We start from the raw sequence: 20,564 nt of genomic DNA on the forward strand, positions 1-20,564 counted from the left end.
TAATGTAATAATTCACACAAAATTGGCATGTGTACTTTTCTTAACTAAAGAATAAGCTAATTTTCCATAAATATCAAAGCATATCAGCGTGAACTAGAACAAAAGAATTAGAAGGCAAAAGCCAATGCCACTGATAATCACTGCAAATATGTTGCTGTTTTAGGAAGAAATAAGTACTAATTGTCCTATTGTAGCACTGGACAATGTGAGCATGGATGCAATTATACACTTCCCAGACTTAACAAATTCTACTTTGAGCCTGCAAAGATGAAGACATATGGTATTATTCAGAACAAGTTGTCCCACTGACTTCACTGGAAATGTCCACAGTACGTGAAGTTAAGCGTGCATACTTCCTTGAAGAAAAACACACTAAATCTTCATGTTTTCCATCTGAAACCTCATCAAGTCATACTCCCCAAGTATTTTCTGGGTCTTTTTGTTGTCACCATATTGTTGCTCAGCTCCTGCATTCTGTCAGCATTCCATTTTGCCTAGAATTTACTTGGCAGCTCTCAGAGATCTTTGGTAACATCAGAAACCATTTTTATCAATCCACCCTCTTTCACAATAGAATTCTGAAGTGTTAAAGGTTTGTCTCAAAAATAAAACAGCAGTGAACACTAAAAGAAAATCCTCTAATCTTTCTATCAAGCTTTTGACAATGCTATTGCAGCAAACTAAATGGTTGTTTTACTTGCGAATGTTTTTAATTAAAAGCAAATTATACCTAGAACATTTTTTTTTCTCCAACCTCTTTTTTAATTTTTAATCTGGAACTGTGGAAATGTGGAACTGTGAAAAACACTGGGCTGTTGGACTAGAAAAGGAATAGCACAATGGAAACAGTCAGTAGTCACAGTCCCATTCTCTTTGGGATCAGCAGTTTGGAGTGAGATGTGATACAGACAGATGTGAGATATCTGTTGAGCTCTGCTCCCTTTCTCTCTGGATCCTTTCCACTTGGAAATTTCCAGAAAGTTCCTTCAGCTCTTCTAAAATGACTTCATTGCTAAAAAAAGCCATGGTTTGATCTTTACCACTCCTGATACCTGTCATTTTCTATCCCCCCTATTCCTAAAATTAAGTGGCAAAGTGGGCACTCAGATCAATAGACAGAAATTTTCAACTACTTTGCATGTTTCTCCAGTGAAGCATTATGAAACCTATTTTGCTTTTACAATCAGATACCATGTATCTCCATGTGCAATCTTAGTCTTATCTTGAAACACAAGAGAATGGTATTCATTGTTTTGTCAGGAGTTTAAAAATATCCATTTCTTAAGGGACAGGGTGTGCTTAGTTTGACAAAGACTGAACTTCCCTGCTGAAGCACTTTGTTTCCCACAAGGAATTAGGTTAGGAGGTCTGACTGGGAGCAGTCTTAATCCCATGTTCTACTTGAATTCCAACCCATCACACGTAAGACTGGGGGGATGTTGCAGCTATCTCCATGTATTGTACAAATTAGGACATTCTGCAGTACAAAGGAATTGTAGGCATAAACAAAAAAGATAATTCTAACAAGAAATAACCCTGGAATAACCAGGGATACATTGAAGGGTCTGATTTATTGAAGTAAATTTACTTTAAAAGGTCAGCTATAACACTGACTACAAGTCAAGTAAATTACACACATTCATAGATCCTTTACACAAAATGACCTAGAAAAGATGAAATTCAGTATTTAACCACTATTTGAATGAAAAACTCTATATCCTATTGGCTTGAGAAATTTTGTTTTTCTTTCTAAGGGTTAGACATAGGGCACAACATTCAGTTTGCAATTAAAGGAGCAACAAAATGACAGTATGAGACATTGGCCCACCTGCACCACATACTACTCAAATTCTTCACTGAACCCCAGAGGATTTCTGGTGCTTCATTGTCATGGCTGTTTCACTTTTCATGCCATGCTCAGACACTAAGCCACTCACAACTGGCCTTTCTTAAATAAACTCCAGAAGCCTTTGATCTGTTTTCTACAAGGCTTCCCAGAAGATATTGGCATCTACTTTATTTTTCAGACAACATGGGTGGAAAGAGATTTATGAATAACTTCTGGACTCCAAAGCAGTCTGGTAGTAAGCAGCTGAGCACATGCCTCTCAATGGAAGACTAAGGAATAGACATTTGCTTTCCTAAACCTTTTGCAAAAATGTATTTTTCAAGGTCAGGAGCACTGCCAGTGTGGTCAACACATGATTGCAGACTGTTCCTGACTGAATACAGCAATTATGATCAACACTAACACAACACTTGTCACTTTTAGCCAGATTAAGATGCAAGGCAGCTTTAATGTGATGCTTAGGGTGGAAATTTAACATTGATGCATTTCATTTCAAAGCACGGGCATCAGATTCAGATCAGCGTGTCCAAGATTCCAGTACCTGCCAAAGATACTGACTATGAAAATTCAGAAAATCAAACTCCTGAGTTCTAAAAGTAATTGCTGCTGTGCTAGGTACTGCTTCATTTTTTCCCCAATAGTATATTTCTTTCCCTTTTATATAGTTATACGTGTGAGTGAAAGGAGCTTGGGATGTACCGAGATTCCAACCGGTAAATGTGCTTAATTCAACAAAATAAAATGAAATGAGAAGCAAAACTATATTTAATTGTATCATCAAAGATCACATTTAAAAATAAAATAAATCTACAAAAATTATTGCAGTAATTCTTAATAAAGGGCCCTCACACCACAAGACCTAAAGAACTCAACACCAGTTTTGTCCTCTTTGAAATAAAGTGAAACATGCCCCCTGCCACTATTTTTCTGCAAGTATGCTGACTTTTCCTTCAGCTAAAGGACAAGGATTCACTGCAAGGGGAACAGCATATGCAGAAGTAGTATGTGAACTTCAGAATTTTGTAAAGGTCATGCTCATTTTCTCTCAGTATCAGTCTGAGCCCTTCCCCATGCCCTTACAGAGGTACTGGCACTTTGCATTCTGCTGCCTGAAATAAATCCCACCTTTTCATTATAAACTTAGTTTTAGTTGGTCACCAAATTTTTGCAGCACCTTGTGACTCATCTATCAGAATCATTATGGGTTTTTCTATGTATTTCAATTTGACTAATTCAAAAAACAGATTAACCGGATCAACTTTCCATCAGTCATCTTTAAGTTCACAAGCAATTGTAATAGATAGAGGTCTCTACCCAACATGGATCAAGGCTGGCCTCAATGCTGATTTGACTCCAATTACTCTATGGTGACTGATTTAACTTAAGTGCTTCCTGATTTATACCTGTGCAGTGTAACCCTGAGCAAAATTAGAAACACTTATCACATATCAGTTGTTCTATGCTCTTTTACAACATTTGCATTCTGTTCTGGAAACACCTAACTTGATAACCTTTATCATGCAGGTAGCATGCTTGTTTTGTACAGCTAAACAAAATAGGTGGGAAACATTAAAAAACTATTAAATGGCCTGAGTTCCAGATGGTTTGCTTGCTTAGTAAAGTAACAGTATCTGCTGAGATGGCTGTGGTGACGTGGATCCTTCTCTTTACTAAATACACACAGTGGGAAGTTTTCCTCTGCCTTTTTTGTCATCTTTACTACTCTCTTATTTCATGACCTCTGAGTTAATCCTTCTATTCTTCCTATTAGCAAGTTTAAGCAGGCAAACTTCAAACAGACTAGCAATGGGTCACAAGGTTTAATGGGCATGTAGATAATCATCTAAATTACATTTCTGTAGCTGATGGGCCAGACAGTCTTAGAGAGTAACTTTACCAGCTTTCACTGTTAATCAGCAAGGATTGTGTGTCTCAGTAGGTATCTGCCTTTGCCTGCCTCCCAGAGGGGCTGGGTCCTACTGACTGATTAGCAAAGGCAGCTGCATTAGCTTTCTTCTCCCACAAAGTGCGTTATGGGGGCAGAAATGACTTGAAAGGCAAATGTGACCACAGCTCAAACACCAAGCGCTCTCTTCTCATCGCTGTGGAATTGCTGGCCCTCCTCTTGCAGATTATGATACTCGGCACAACAGTTGGTGCCAATTTTTATGATCTGTTAACACTTAGGAAGCCTCACTCTGAAGGCTCTTCTTTCACATCTATTGTGGCATCATCAAGGGGAAAATTCAACGGGCTATTTCACATTTTCTGATGAATCTCACAGCAGCGTTTGAAGCAGCGTGATAATAATAGAGTAATTGAACTGTCAATAGTGAATGCCCTGGAATTCAGCTTTGAAACACAAACTGTAGAAGGATGGGAGAAGAGGATAACAGTTCTCTGTAGGATGCAGACAATCTTATGGCCTCAGAAATAACAATAGATATATACTGTAAAGCTGATTTTCTCAGTGAAGATACTCCAAAGGAAAGTGAGTCTCTTGTTTGTCTTATACTGGGAATTGTGTTTTCTATCTACCTTGATCCTGAAAGGAACAAGAGCAGTGGAGGATTGGTTTCCTGACTGGCAGAAGTGTCTGCTTCTAGTTTTAGACTTGTCTTTCACAGTAAATGTTTCTCAGTGATTTATTTTACTGCTTTTTAACAAGATGTCAAATAAGCATAAAGCCAGACCAATTAAACACAATAAGCTTTCACTGTCTTATGTGTGCATAGCATAGACTAATACCAGCACCCTGTCTAAACAAGGTAGACTGTTTTATACATTTATAACTTTAAACAGAAAAGAATCTGAATTAGCCAGATGAGGAGCACAAAACTGCATTTTGGATCTCAGTTGAGAACATTCTACAACAAGAAACTACCTAGGAACAAAGTAAAGTCACTGATCGCCTTGTTTACCTCTTCAGCTCTTAGAAAGGAAGTTGGATTTTGACTTTCCACAAGTTTTCAACTGAATCACAGAATCATAGAATGGCTTGAGGTGGAAGGGACCCCAAGGACCATTGAGTACAATCATGGCTCCTGTGAAGTAGGTACTACTGCTTCAGACTGATTTTAGAGAGACATGCATTAGGCTAAATACTTCTTTGATCTTCCAGTCCACAAAGCTTACCATCTCTCAAACCTCTAAACAAGGCTGACCAAATTTCCTATTTTGTCTGGGACAGTCCCAGATCTCAAAGATCAACTCATACACTTATACACTTCGTCAATTTTGTTTCAAGTGTTAACAGAGGCAAGGTATTATCCTGTTTGCCTGCATTTGTCTGGCAGACAGAGGAAGATATCCACTTGTGGTGCCACAGCATCTTTGCTCTTTCAGTGAGAGCTGGTCAGAACAGATCAAACCATTACGTTGGACCATGAAACGTATGACAGCATTTCAGTTGTGTCACATCCTCTTTACAACATAATACAAGGAAATAAGATTTGAATTTCAAATCTTTGGGAGTAAACAGCCTGAAGAGCTGATAGCCTTTACACAGCCCAGCAATAAATCACTTCAGTCTCCTTCGTTCCACTGTACTGTACAGCTGATTTGTGCACCTCCCTTTGCTTTGCCATGCTTTTCCTGCAGCACAGCTATTTTTTCTGGAGATGCATATGCAGGCATACTACTTTCTCTGCAGACTCATTTTTGAGCCCAGATCGTATTAATTAACACTAGTGAAATGAGACTAGTAAGGCCAGATCCAAAGAACATTAAAGTCAATGGCAGTCTTTTTTTCAGTGTTCAAAGAACTAGGATTAAGGGTATTTTTCTTTTCCTTTACTATTACGCATATTGTAAAAATGGCTTTTGCTCCAGTACAAACTGCAATGACCATTTATATATTAAAAAGTAATCAGTCACACATGCAACACACAATAATGTTACTGTGATTACCTTCTAAAAACTTTGCCCATGTGCATATAGTGATTTGTCTGCAGCTAACAATCTGGCATTCTGATCACAGCTGTAAAACTCTGTGTACAGCGTTAGTCATTCATGAACTTTCTCTCTGTGAATCAGGTACACTGACAGAATACTAACACCAACGTGGCCATTTACCCCAAATACAAGCTACATACCTCAGCAATGTTTTCAAAACCTTGGATGACCTTTCCTTTCTCCCCAGTTCCTTCTATTACTGCACTTTTAAACATAGCATTGCACTTTCTGGAGCTAGGAAAGAAGAAATGCTTAACTCATACTTGTGGCTCTCATATGCATACAGCTCATAAAAAGACTTTAGTCTTGGTCAGAATATCTTATATAGAAATGGAAGCACAGAAAAAATATGGCCTAGATTCTGAATTTGCTATGTTTCCAGTGCAACCAAGGGCAAACAATGGCTTCTAAACAGTCCCTAAGTATCTGCAGGGGAATTGCTGGCTTCTCTCCAGAGACCTCAAGAGATTTCATTAGGTGACTTGGAGATCCAGATGCTGAGCAGGAGAATGCCCAGAGCCAGCTGCTAATCTTTAGCACCCTACGTGAAGGTTTCAGGGCTGTATGCCTCTGTCTGCTCAGGGTCTGACCCCAGCAGTACATTATTGCAGGCAAGAGGCAGTTAGATAGGAGTGACCTTTTTGTAGGTGGTCAGGTTGGGCTAGGATCCCCCCAAGAACTCAGCCATCAGGATGGCCTCAGGCTGGAGTGACTCAAACATAGCTCTCCTGCACTTGCTGGGCCACAACACAGAACTGCAGGGAAGAATCCCTGTGGAGAGCAGGAAGAGGAAAGAGAAATAAGCACATAGAAGTCTGTATTGCACAAAGCTTTCTGTGAAAATTGCTGCTACCAGTTATCTAGCAGAATGGAATTGGTTACTGGGCCTATGTCACAACAAAATCATCTGAATTAACAGCAAAAAAGGACTGTAAGCAAAAATCTACTGCAAATATGGGGGATGATTGGCTGATAGCTTAAAATAAACAAAAACCCTATAACTAAGAAGAGTTATACAAAACCAACTTTTTGATCAGCTTTTCCAGAGAACTGTAGTCTCCCAGGAGCTGAATTGCCTACCCAGCATTTATTGCTGTCTGTCTCTTTTCACATTCACCCACAATGGCTCGCTGCTATTATTTAAAAAGACATTTCAATCCTGTGGTTAAAGGCATGGAATCAAAATACCCTTGGTGAAGTCCAATCTGTCCTAGCAGTCTTTGATTGGTTTGGAGAAAGCACTGTATCTGCAGCATTTGCCTCTACAGCACTGTGTCTGCCTCTGCATCTCCCTTCCTGCAGCACCCTTGAGAGCAGGCATTGCAAGACATCTGTCAGGCTACAATGTCCAATCACACACCCCACCAGCACCAGTGGGATCTTGCTCAGCATTTGCAATTATACTGGTCATAATTTGGCTCCCTACCACTTGTAGTCATGCAATTATGAATATCTATCTATTCAGCGGGCTCCTGGGAAGATCTTCATCTTCTGTATCTTTAGAGTATTATGCATGCCCATGAGATGACATAAATAATTGTATAAAGGGAGAGAACAGTATGAACACGTGAGAATAGAATTGCTCTTTAAGGTCTTTGAAGTTTATCTTTTACAATTTTGTTCCTCCCATAATTATACACTAGCATTCTTCTATGGCAGTATAATAGCAAAATAACCCTTCAAATCAGGATTCACCTAAATGAGTTCCTAGGATGGCAGGATGTTTTTAGGAAGGCTGCGCTAAGCTGCAAACATGCAGAAGAAGGAATTATTAAATCTGTTGCAGACGTTGGTGTCAGTAAACTGAGTGGTAATTAAGAGTGAGATCACTTCTCATTTAAGAAGCTTCTAACTACAATACTGTTGCCCAACAAAAGGAAACAGAGAAAAAAAAGAAGGCTGAAAGCTGCCAAAAATAGTATCTCTTAAGGGGTGAATTACTGTAGCAACCTCGTATTTCCTCTGAAAAGGATCATAAATGCTATGAGTTTGTTAACATCATGCTCTGTCTCTGGAGGTGTTCAAGATAAGGATGGATGCCGCTCTGGGCAGCCTAGTCTAGTACCAGACTGGGAGGTTGGTGGCTCTGCCACAGGCAGAGGGTTGGAACTTGGTGATCTTTGGGGCCCCTTCCAGTCCAAGTCATTCTATGATTCCATGATCTCAGTCATAATCAGCTCAAAACTTCTGAACCACTAAACCAGCACTCACGTGTCTTGCCTAAAAGCCCTGCTGGCAAGTTGTCCACTAGCGATCTGTGTAACACACCATTTCCCATGTACAAACCATCATAACAATGACAAATGTGCTGCTGCATGGAAACAGACACCCTCTTTGCTCTCTGCCTGATACTTCTGGAGAAGCTTCCTGGAAGGCATCTGGCATTAATCTGGTGCCATATGTTAAGCAGGACCTAGTTACAGAAAGAAAAATAAGCACAGCTAATATCAAATTGAGAAAACAGGCAAAATGCATTAAAAAGCAAGACTATATGCTTTTCTCCAGGCAGCCAGAGCCATGATGGACTTAAGCCTACAAATGTGGGCTCTGCAATGTGGCATCCCTAAAATGCTGGAGGCTGTGATGATAGTCCTAGCTGGGCACAGCCTGTACTGGATGTACTGGATGAAGCTCTGAAGCAAAATTTCATTCCGTGTCTAGAGAAAGAGACACTTACATTGAAGCACAGCCATACTGATCCTTTTTCTGGCTCTTCCCACCTTATTCCAATTTGTTCAGAGCACAGCAGTTGTCTGACAGGGAACAGAAACTGCAAGAACCAATGATTAACAGATGATGGTGCAGATTATATATAAGTCAACTATGTCGGTGAAGGAAGTGAGCTTGATTTATAAAAAGAAAATCTAAAAGTATTACATTAATTCCCCGAAGGAGACAGATCTCTGCTCAGTTGAGCTTTCCAGACCTCCCTTTAAAGCAGCAGATACTGGCTGCTGACCAACATACCAGCCTAACAGCCACATCTCTGGTTCTGAGATCCAAAAGGAGTTCAGCACAGAATAGCAGAAATGCAGAGAAGATCCATCATGGTTAATTGTTCCTCTGAGTCATCCACAAAGCAATACTTTAAATCAACACAAAAGTCTTTCTTATAATTAAGAAAATGTGGCAAGCCTTCTTTCCCCAATGGCATAGATGTTGACAGTCAGAAAATGCTGACTTTACAAAACGTTTTGTTCTGATGTACACAGAAATTAACTCTACTTGGAAATTAGCTTGCCGTATTTAGTATTTAAACCTCCACCTTTTATATCTTTTAAAATACACTTTTTAGGTTGTCATGGTTTTATAATTTTTGGTTAAAAGTATTCCACGCCATAACATCATGTAATGCACTGGTGCAGCAAGTTGAGTTATTACGTTAGCTGCTTGTAAATATTCTGCTTGTAAATTATTATACATCTCTTATCATACATGTTTTAAAATTTTCCAGTGTTTTTTAGGTTTTTGTGAGCTGTTGTCTGATTGTGGATTTAGGAAAATTACTAACAATTTCAGCAGCTTTTCTGCAAGTGAAATCACTCACATACATTGCTTATAATACCTAATTTCTCTCAAGATACGTTCTCCATTAGTGTAATATGGAATTTCTCCCTTTAAATTAATTTAGCCATGTTGGTATATAGGAGATGAAGATGAAGATGAAGATATAATTTATGTCAGTCTCTGTATTAATTTTTTAAATACTGGGGGGCTTCCACCTGAAATACCTGCAATTTAACAATGCATTGTTTGCTATGTATTTGCTCCTCAAGTTTATATGAGAACTACTCTGTATTTCCTAGTGAACAGTTACAGGTATACAAAAAAAACCCACCAAAATAACAAAGGAAAACAAACTCATTTATGCTTTATTCAATAGATTAATAGCAACACAAATGTAGTTCTAGTGTTTTGTGTGTTTTCACACAGCAAATCACACCTACAGTTTCTGGATATGAAGCTCCTGTTTATTTAAAGTCAGATCTCTGGTTTTCTCCGTACAGCTGTAACTTTTCACTCATAAAAGCTTTAAACCCCATATGGATGTGAATTTCTTTCCTGGACAAAGCAAACGCTGATCTAACACAGCCACTGCCACTCTTCTGGATCCAGTTGCTCCTATCCCTTCATTATGCTAACACGGTAAGACTGGGAATCTTATCCTAGTCCATTAAAAATAATTTTTAAGAAAGGTCTTCCATCTGGTTCATGCATAGCTGCAGGCAAGGAAGGAATGCTGAAGTTGGCATTACTCCTAGAAATATGACTGCCATACTATTCTCCCATCACTGTTTCTGAAGAAAATTTAAACGTGGCTTGAGTATTTCAGTTCTATGAATGAGTGACTTTTTCTTGCCCAGCCTCTCTTTCTATGATAATAGGGTTCTACTTTTGGAATCCAATGATAGCTAAGATCTCTAGACTAACAGTTGCACTGACATCTTGAGTAAGAAATTTCCTTTTAATTGAAGGACATTCTTTTGAAGAAAATATATGATGTAATAACAATGCTTTTTAGAAAGGAGCAGCAAAAGAAAAAGAGAGAGCTCAAAGTAATTTCTTTAAAGTTTAGGGTATTTTTCTTGTTGTTTTCTGAAAATATTAAGAATATTGGAAAAAAACACTGACTTGCTCTAGATCTGAGAAGACTAAGGAATGCAATGCGTGACTGCACATATAATGGATTTTCTTTTATTTTCTTTTATTCTCTGAAGGGGAAATTAGCTGACTTTGCAAGTAAGATAAAATCTACTTGCTGATACGATTTGGCTGTATATTCAGTTCAAGAGAAGCACCTTCTGCATGTCTTATAGTGACGTGAATGCAGCACTGCCAAGAAGGTTGACTGCTACCACAGTGAGTACTGCAAAAAAATAAAAGTCTGCACAAAGCATCCACAGTGCACTAAGAACAGAAGAGATGTGTGGTTCATCATGGAGGTCACACAGAATCTAATGCAACAGATAGGAATTGCAGAAGAGACAAATGTGATTCAAACCTGTCCTGATGAGGACAACATACTTGTTTCTCTCCCAGGCTTTTTTTTTATTTTTATAGACTCTATTCCATTTTTGCAAGTTTGAAATCTTTTTATGAAAGCACTGAAAAGGAGTTCATGTTTCTGTAACTGACACTATTCTTACATATATTATCTGGTAGGAAAATATTGTAATTGGAACAGCACACAGCTGAAAATGAACTCGAAACATCAGGTAAGTTTTTAAAGCTATTCTATCGTATTTTCTTTCTCTCAGACATGAGAAATCTGTAGAAGAGGCTGAACATCCTTAAAACACACACTGCACTGGACTGATTCTGGAAGGTGCTTTTGCAAGTTTTATGCAGACGTACAAAGCAGATGATACACACTGTGGCTAGAAATATAATTCTACCGATCTCTCATAATGAATGCAAAACAAAATTATTAACTGTATTACTAAATTATACACACAAATAACATGTGATAGTGAGATATGACAGCTACAAATGTTCACAGTGCCAAACAAAGTTCCCCAAACACATCATGAGTTACTATCAATGACCCAAGCTACACAGAGTAGCAATGAAAGACATAATATTCATACCTTTCAAATGAGGTATATTGAAATCTTGTGTTTTAAAGACAGTGGGCCCTGCAAGAATGAATAAAATAGTCTGTTCTTTCTGATAGCGTGTGTAAGTAGCTCTGGAATCTTTCACTTGAGTGTAATGCTGATATCCTGCTTTTTTCTGCTTTCTTACATCTGTCTTGGTATTGCAGCTTCATAGAGGATAATTAAATGGCACCTCCTCTTTCAAGAACACTTATTTTGAACACTGTCAACAGTTCTGTAAAATTAAGTTAAAGCACCAACCAACAACCTTTCCACATGCAGCCCCAGCAATACTGTCAGAACACAGAATACATAATGAAAGGTAATGAAAGTCACTGAAGGTGCTATGGTGATGCCACAATTTGTCCCCAACTAATCTGGTTTTAACGAGGACATTACAGCTACTATCAAAAAGGAGACAGGACAATACTTTTTTTCCTTTTAGAGGCTGCAAGGCTTGGAACCACACACTTCTTAATTCAATAGCCTTGATATTAATCCAGGATTATTTAACTGCATGGGAATTGTTAGAAGACTGGAAACAACATCCCACACTCTGTCTTTTTATGGTAACTTTCCTTATAGTATCAGCTTGCAGTGAAACCTGAATATCCTAATGGGATTAAACATAAAAGAAAGTCAGGCAAAAAGTCTATGGATTAGAATTTTAACTGAAGCCTTCTGTGAGAAAGACCACACCACTGTTAGTGTCCTTTTTCTCCCGATGTGTGATCCCAGTTGTGCCTAGTCAAGTGTCCAATGGAGACTCCATCAGTTCACGCTGTATTTATCCTTTTGCTCCTAAAACAGGTGTCTTGTTACTAAGAGAACAAGCACTCATGCCATTGATCAGGCTGCATTAGCCCCCCTTGTAAGAGCCTGTGATGTTCACTGGTATGAAATGCAGAGTGTAATTATGCTGTTTAAGAAGTGAGCGTTCAACTGATAGAAACCGTCACTCTAAGTAAAAGGCAGGAAACTGATGTAGTAAATATGGAAAAGGACAATGCTTTTGAGTGTTTCAGAATGTCATGCCTATCACCAGCTCCAGCCTTTTGAAATGTGCTCTCTGATAAGTTTACCTTTAACATATCTAAAAAAATGTTAATTTAGAATCTCATACTGTATCTTCAGAGCTTTCATTAGATACCGCAAGAATGCTTTTCATCTCATTTTTACTCTAAACTCCTTGAGTCCTCCCTAGCTCTGAACAATTATGTTTAATTAGAGAGCAGTTATTCAAGATGAGCAGTAAACTAAGCTCAATCAAAACTAACTTCTAAAATGTTTCATTTTTATCATTCTAGATCTCTTTACCTTGACAGTGCTTCAAAGATTCATATTCAGTCCCATAAATGCTATCATAAAACCTTAACAACAGTGTAAATTCCAGTGTGGGAGGATGTGCAAGAAGTTGAATTCCTTTTTCTACATCTAGATATGCCATTCTAAACTGGGTGACAAGAGGGGCTTTCCTCACATCATCTCAGACAGGGTGTTTTTCTATTAGTGCTCAGCTTACTGATACTCTCCTGGAAGCTAGCCAGCATTTTATCCATCTACAAAAGGCATGAGAGAAGACCCAGGAAACTACAGATCTGTTAGCCTGACCTCAGCCCCTGGAAAAATTATGGACAAAATTATCCTCGATGCTGCTGAAAGGCATTTGAAGAACAAAGCTTTTACCAGGTGATATCTAAATGGGTTCACAAAGAGAAAGTCCTGACTAAGTAATTTGATCTCCTCCTATGATAAGGTCACTCAGTGCATGAAGCGAAGGTGCTGGATATAATTGTCCTGGATTCTAGTAAGGTCTTTGATGCTATCCCTCACAGCACCCTTATGGACAGATTGTCCAACTGTGACATGAACAGCTACATGCTGCTTGATGAAGTGGCTTAACAGCGGACCTCACATCTGATTGGTGGACTGTCACTACTGGCTCAATTCTAGGGCTGGTTGTGTTCAACATTTTTATTGGTGACCTGGATGCAGGAGTAGAATGCATTCTCAGTTTGTTCAATGATGATGGCAAACTGGGAGGTGCTGCTGGCTCTCTCAAGGGACAGAAGCCTTTCAGAGGGTCCTAGGTACATTGAAGCATTGGCAATCATCAATGTCATGAAATTCAATAAGGTTAGATGCTGAGTTCTGCTCCTAGTAACATACACTCAAGATATCTGGCTAGTTGCTGTACATGTGAACAGAAATCATAGGCATTACATGCTTTAATTATTGCTTGTTTTACTGTAGCAACTACTAGATCTAGTAGTGAGCCAGTACAAAGAACAAAAAGATGGTCCTTGACCTTTTAAGTTTGTAAGTTAATTTTGAGAGAAGAGTCAATAAATGGGTAGTGTGGTACTAGACTCATCACAATCAGGTAGGCAGATCAGCAGTCAGTAGGCTGTGACTGCTACATATATCTTATCTGACAGTTCTGATTTACAGATTGAGATAATTATTGTCCATCAACATTTATAATATCATTGGTTCTTGTTGTAAATTCCACTGCTTGTTTCTTCACAATTAAAAAAAACCCTGAACTTATTAATCTGATCCGTCGCTTAAAATGCTCAGACTTTGCCCACCAAAAGTAACTTCTGTAGTATACAGAAAGAAACTGGAAAAGGAAAATAGAGCTATCCTCCCAGTTTTCTTTTTTTCCCGAAGAATTTTGTTATCACCATAGTGAAAGTAACTGGAAGCTTCACTGTTCATTTCTTTCATTTTTTAATTCCAATTTTGTGCCTATCTCAGCTTCCCACAGTCCCCTCCTAAGACCTATGGGACAGACTCTCACACTTTGTTTTCACTCAACAGACCCACTGTTTCCTAAAGATTGTCATTTGCTAGGAGTAATTTATTTGTATACTCAAACTTACGTTTGGATAAATGGGATTTAAGCAGAAATTGTCTCTTCCTTTGAGCAAGTGTTTTGTGCTTCTGCATGTTTAATTTCCATTCTGTCTGTTAGGCTTTTAGAATAACCACTTTTAAATCATAAATTTTCTAGCATCATTTGTCCTGAACAGTGTTAAATGTGCCAACATCTAACATTTCGTGGTAAAAGAATTTCCACAGCTCCAGTGCCACAGATAGACAGGTACAGAAAGTCCAGTCTGCCCCATCACATAGTACTGAGATGGTTTTCCTGCAAGTTCTCTGATGGGTAATCTTTGGCTGACCGAAGAAAGGATTAACCTAGAGTTCTCAAAGGCATGCTGACTGTAACAGGTCAATTTTATACTGAAAAACTTGTGTAAATGTTGTATTTCATACAATTATAGCAATTAGAGCCCAGATTCTAATCTCACCAAATCCGACACTATACAGAGAAACCAGAAAAATCCACTATTATTTTGTGTAATAAAAGAAAAGAGAAACAATACCTGCACAAAACCACAAATCATATAGTCATCAAACAAAGGCAGACTAGGGCGGTCCTCTCGATAAATTTTGATTTTATAGCTGCTCACAACCTGAGGACTGGGCTGCGAATCATCTGTTACAAGAACGACAATTTTGTTCAATCCAAGGCCAAGTGGGTAGTTAGCAATGCTGAAAAAGGGGAAAAAAGAAAGAAAGTGGAATTAACACTGAAGAAACAAAGATTTTCACTGCATTGTATGGCAGCTAAACTTGCTCCTTGAGACTTCTATTTCTAAAAGTTTATTTTGCCATACCTTTGTTTTTGCATAGAAACAGCACACACTGTTCTTTAAAGAGTTTAAAATTCCTTCAAGAAGACAAAATAATGAAAGTGAAACTTTGCAAGAACAACTTCAGTGGCAGTGATAATTCTGATGGGAAATCTGTGAATGAAGGCACTAGGGACAATAATTCCTGGCAGGTCCAAGTCCAGAATGAAGTCCAAAGGGAGACAAATCAGACAACTTTTGTCTGACTTTTGTCACCTATCTGAGGAAATTGTTACTAGCCAAACATGATGGAATGCCAGACTCAGTCTGACACAAAAACAAAGCTCAACTATGCTCTTCTGATTGCAGTGAAATGAGAATGCTAGAAGACCGAGCCTGCTCATCCAGAGCTTTTACTTTTCAGTGCAAAGGGCACACGGCTATTCTGTTTGCCTTTTGCAAGGAATAGCTCTCATACTTTTTGCAGACCTTCATTACCTCACAGTGCCTGTATATGTTGTAATGACTGTTAATATTAAAACACTGCAAAGATGGATGACAGAATTTTACAGGAGCTTTCATTTCAATCATAAACAAAGATTGATTTCTTTCTGAAATTACAGGAAATACAGTGGGTATAAGGCCAACAACCACTGTACAGACCAGCACTGATTGACTTATTATTATCAAGCACTCTAAATTGAAGTATCTTGTTTGCAGTCAGTCGAAAGGCAGTGTGTTGTATAAATATTTTGTGCCATAAAGAAAAACCAGTTTAGTGAATCACTTCCTTTCCCTTTTAAATCTTCAGTGCTAAGCAAGGAAATCTTTTACTAATGGTTACTGAAGCCAGCCCTCAGGTTCTACAGCACCTGGTGCAGATAAACATGCACTTCTTGACCCTCTTGATATCCAAAAGCAGGGTGGTCTGGCCCAAAATTTGTACTGGATACACATTCTGCTGTTTGTGATAAATCTGGCTGAGAAACCCAAAACTGTAGGAAGGACTACAGAAATGATTAAGCAGCATACATGATTGTGGGTGAGTGCTCAAATCTGGTATTTATTGATGACTTTGCTCTCTCACATGTCCTCCAGCATTATATCACTCAATAAGATTGGACAACCTGGTACTCTTCCTGATGTCAGTTCCTTACAATGTGATACTGATAAAAATTGATCATTCTGAATGTATACACCTGAACTTATTTTCTCTATTTCTCACCTTACCTAAGCAAACTTTACCTAAGCCAAACAATATTTCTAAAGTTTACAACGCTTTTTGCTTTTAAACATTTATTTTGTTGCTAATACCTTGGTCCTTTCATCTCATCAAGGTGGACTTGGCACTGACAGTTAGAAGGCTCTGCTCCAATCTTCACTGTTACCACGTCAAATGGGACTTCTGCATAGTACTCCTTGATTTTTGGGTTAAACTGAGGATTCAAGTCCAGCTGTGGACTGGTGAAGATCTGCCTGATATGAGATAGGGTATCTTTATCTGTTCCAAGAAGGCATCAAAGGAAAAACAGTGAAATGTATGAACATTTATAAGTAACATGCAACTTCTGGCAGATTGATAACATGCACAGTAGAAAGATTTTAACTGCCTGCTCACTGTGAGACTGATAATCCTGATGCAAAGTCCTGCTGGCTGGCATTTGAGAGCCATTTTCAGGCCCTAGAGGGATTTTAGTCACTCAGTGCCCAATGACTCTAGTCAGAGGCACAAACTTCTAAGTCTCGATAAGCATCTGAAAATGCAAGGATTAGCTCTGCGAGATCCTGCCTCTAGTTGTTTAAATGGAACTTGAAAAAAAGTTAGGCCAAAATTCATAACCTTCTTAGGTACCAGCCTGTGTACAGGGTTTATGTACATGTGTTATTGCCAATAAAAATCAAAGTATGTTAGACCTAAGAACAAGTCACATGGAGATATCTAGACTCGTGGGGTCATTTGTAGTACAGCTTGAAGCATGATTTATTAAAATTCCTAAATAAAAAAATTCCAGATACTTTCTTGTTTATAAAATCTCCACAATCAGATCCTATTTGCTCAAATGTATCTTTTATTTTGTAGTGTTTGCCAAATGACTCCTGAGAATAATCATTTGCTGGCAACTCATCTGTGACAAATATTTTAATCCAACCTATTGAAATCAGATTTACAGAACAATTACGTATTGAAAATTTTCTTTCCACATATATTATCTAGTATGTGTTTAAAACTGGGTACTTGAGAAAATACTTCAGCCAGAAAATTCTCTGTAATATATGAACTAATCTTGTGGCTTAAACTGTTTTTTTTTTTTTAAGGTTCACAAGGATGCATGCATTTCTGTGTCTTTCCTGCCTCGGTTGCAGACTAAAGAAACCAAACAGGGCAATTTCAGTAATCTTGCAGAGACAAAACAGGGCAATTTCAGTAATCTTGCAATTTCAGTAATCTTGCAGTAATCTTGCAAGTAAAGGGAGATGTTCCAGAGAAAGGGCAGGGCTAGATTTGCAGGGTAATAGAGACTCATAAATTGACAGAAATACTGACTTTATGGCACCATAAACTGTTCCCCAGATACTCTACACATTACCTAGAGGGATTATGTCACTAATTGCTAAAACCAGAGGAGAAATTTTCAAAATAAAATGAATTGAGATAACTTCAAAATTAAATGGCAACCAATCATATGGTGATGACAGCCAACCATGAACTATTCCTGGCCTCTGACTGACACAGGCACTCCTGGAAGCATGTTACAATCACTAACAGAGAGGAAAAGTAGCTGAATGAGTAGAAAAGCCTCTCCTCTGCAAAGCAATTATTTCACATTGAAAAGCAAATTATTCCTCAGATAATACATCAGTAAGGAAGGCAGAAAAAGCACTGTTGCTAGTACAGACAGCAGCACTACAAGCAGAACACTTCAGAAAACTCTTCTACTCTAAAGCAGTTATTTAAAATCACCGAGATGAGAGCTGGCCTGATATAAGGCTGATTCAACTCCATGCAAGCTAAAAAGCTAGTCCACAAAAACAGATGTATGCTAAAGTTCTTGTAAATGAGGAGCAAAGTCTACTGAAGTACAGCAGGGAATCAATGAGTGTTGGAATATGCACAGTACTCATATATAGAAACATTTAATTTTGTACTTGAGGCTCATTTAACATAACAGCCTAATTACTGAGCAATTCACAAACATTATTTCTACTTAAAATTCCCTTGTTATGTAACAGCTTACAAGCACTCAATTCATTTAAGGGTTATGTAGAAAAAAAGGCAAGAAATTTGTTCAGGTAATATCTTGTCTTCCCTCCTAGTGATTTAGAAAACCCTCGACTTACCATAACTGCACTGAATTTCTTTAGTCTTACTGGCATAAAGCAATGCTGAAAGAAACAGAAACATAAATTTTATTTTCTAATCCTGATTCACAGTCCTACGGCAAAAGGAGCTCTCATTTTGGTAATTACATTAAAAAAATCTTTGCAGTGTCAGATTTAGCTTTAGGCTCAAGAACACTGCTCATCAACTCAGCAGAACACTTATGCAGATAAGGAAGAAATTGCTTTTTTATATGGAGTAAGTCAAGATCTTCCAGCTGTAATGCAAAATTGTGTAATCTAAATCATATATATTGTCAGAAGTACTAAAAATAGGAAAGACATATTCCATATGAAATGTTTTACTCTTATCCCATACCTTCATGATTCTTCCACAAGCGAAAATGAAAGTTCTGCTTTGGAATCACATTTTCTTGAGAAGAATTCCTGTCAATTCAATAGCAGATACATTTCTACATTAGTGGAAGAAACAGAATTCATGGAACATTTTTCAAAAAATTATATGTGGCAACGCGTGGCAGATGATAATTTGATATTCTCTGTGGAAAGATGTAGCTTCTGGATGCCTGTTCCCAAAATTAGTAATGCTACCTGAATGAATGTGATAGAAAACACTTACTTCACAATAAATAATTTTATACACCATGAAGAGAAAGAAAATAAAAAATTAATTTCTAAAAAATACTTGAATTGCTGGGAAAAGGCAGAGTAGATACAGCTGAGAATAAAACAACCCATGCCATATTTCTTAACAGTTTTATATTGCTTTTTTGTATATGCTTGAGATTGAAGTTAGACGTGAACTTAGTTCATGAACTGAACTCTGGCTGATATGACCCTTTAAGAGGGTGCTTTTTTAAAAGGATCCAGTTTCAGATGTTTTTCTCCCAGTGTTTCCTGTAGAAGCCCTCATAAAGGAAGCTTATTCCCAAATACTGCCCGCTCACTTTGAATTCTGAAAGACACAAGGTCATTCTCTGTGATAGGCAGGGGAGGTTCCGTGCAAACAGCCAACTCTGATGTTTCACCAGGAACTGCTGAAAACAATACTAAAGTCCATCATAGTAAAAGGCAAACTGTCAAATACTGAAACAGATTCCTGCATTATCTCAGTGAGATAAGGGGTAAAAAACAGCTGTCTCTTGGCAGATCTGTGTGTCTTTGTATGTGCATGAACATGTAGTTTTGACATCTTGCACTGTCTAGACACCGCCCTTATTTCATGCACATTCATGACCTCTTTCAAAGGAGACAACAAACTAATAGAGAGTTTGTTTTCCACATTATAAGTCACTTAATACTCTGCTTTCTTCTTGCCAAGGAGGTAATGGCTAACACCTGTCAAATACATTTTTTTCTCTCTCCACTGTTCCTTTTTGTATTGCAATCTCCCCAAAGTAATTGTAAGGTCAAAACAAGGTGTCTTAATTCTAGAAAATGTTAGAGTTTCATTTAGCCAGAGAGCACCACATGAGTGTGGCAGCCATCACCACTGCAAGAGCCCAGCTTACTAAAGAACTTCATGACCTCTGTGCATCAATTCTATGAGGACTATGTTTATCATCAAACATTAAGACTCATATAATAGCTCACTTAATTACAGTAAGGTATCAAAATTTAATATTTAGAAGTAGTATTATAGAAAGATAGGTTACTGTACTCATCACTGCTGAAGACTTAGCTTTTCAGTCATCAGCATCATCACATTTTCCTTTCTCCAAGCTCCTTCCATCAGCAGGACTGAGGAATGGTGAAGTTATGTAGCTTTCCCTCAGTCAGAGAGTGGCAGAGGTCCTGGATGCAGCATAATCCTTTCCTCCACACACTGTTGTGCAAGAAAGGATGTTCATTTATATGAGCTGCCCCCTGTTTGTTTTACTCACTGTCTTGAATGAACTATCAAGCACAGATGAGCACACTGCCTCTGTACTTTACTATTAGGTGTAATTGTAGATGTCTGTACATCATGTACCCTTGGTATATGTATATTTGTGAGCATACCTTTTGGGAGATCTCCTCTGTGTACCTCACAAAATGTTAACAGTAAATATGTCCTCTGGGACTCACTGTGATTCAACAAAAGAGAAATCTAAATGATTGACAGCAGTTGTAGTAATATAGCTTAGCAATAAGGGATATATAGAGATAGTTACATTTCACCATAAGATTAAAATCTAGTGACCC

At 38.1% G+C, this 20,564-nt stretch overlaps 1 protein-coding gene across 3 annotated transcripts in view; it reads right to left on the reverse strand.

Moving 5' to 3' along the window:
* CPED1 (cadherin like and PC-esterase domain containing 1) overlaps positions 1–20,564 on the reverse strand; it is a 144,513-nt gene that overhangs the window by 55,416 nt on the left and 68,533 nt on the right. For all 3 annotated transcript variants that reach the window (XR_006179194.1, XM_042872373.1, XM_042872374.1), the window contains exons 14-17: positions 18,739–18,806; positions 18,381–18,425; positions 16,356–16,542; positions 14,793–14,961 (exon numbers count right to left, since the gene is read on the reverse strand). Coding sequence is in view for 2 of the 3 variants with exons in the window: in XM_042872373.1 (XP_042728307.1) it covers positions 14,793–14,961; positions 16,356–16,542; positions 18,381–18,425; positions 18,739–18,806 (469 nt within the window). In the remaining variant the exon portion in view is untranslated. The remainder of the gene's footprint in view (positions 1–14,792; positions 14,962–16,355; positions 16,543–18,380; positions 18,426–18,738; positions 18,807–20,564) is intronic.

Source organism: Lagopus leucura, unplaced genomic scaffold (assembly GCF_019238085.1).
Source record: "Lagopus leucura isolate 7727_CA_CO unplaced genomic scaffold, USGS_WTPT01 Super-Scaffold_100008, whole genome shotgun sequence".
Classification (NCBI taxonomy): domain Eukaryota; kingdom Metazoa; phylum Chordata; class Aves; order Galliformes; family Phasianidae; genus Lagopus; species Lagopus leucura.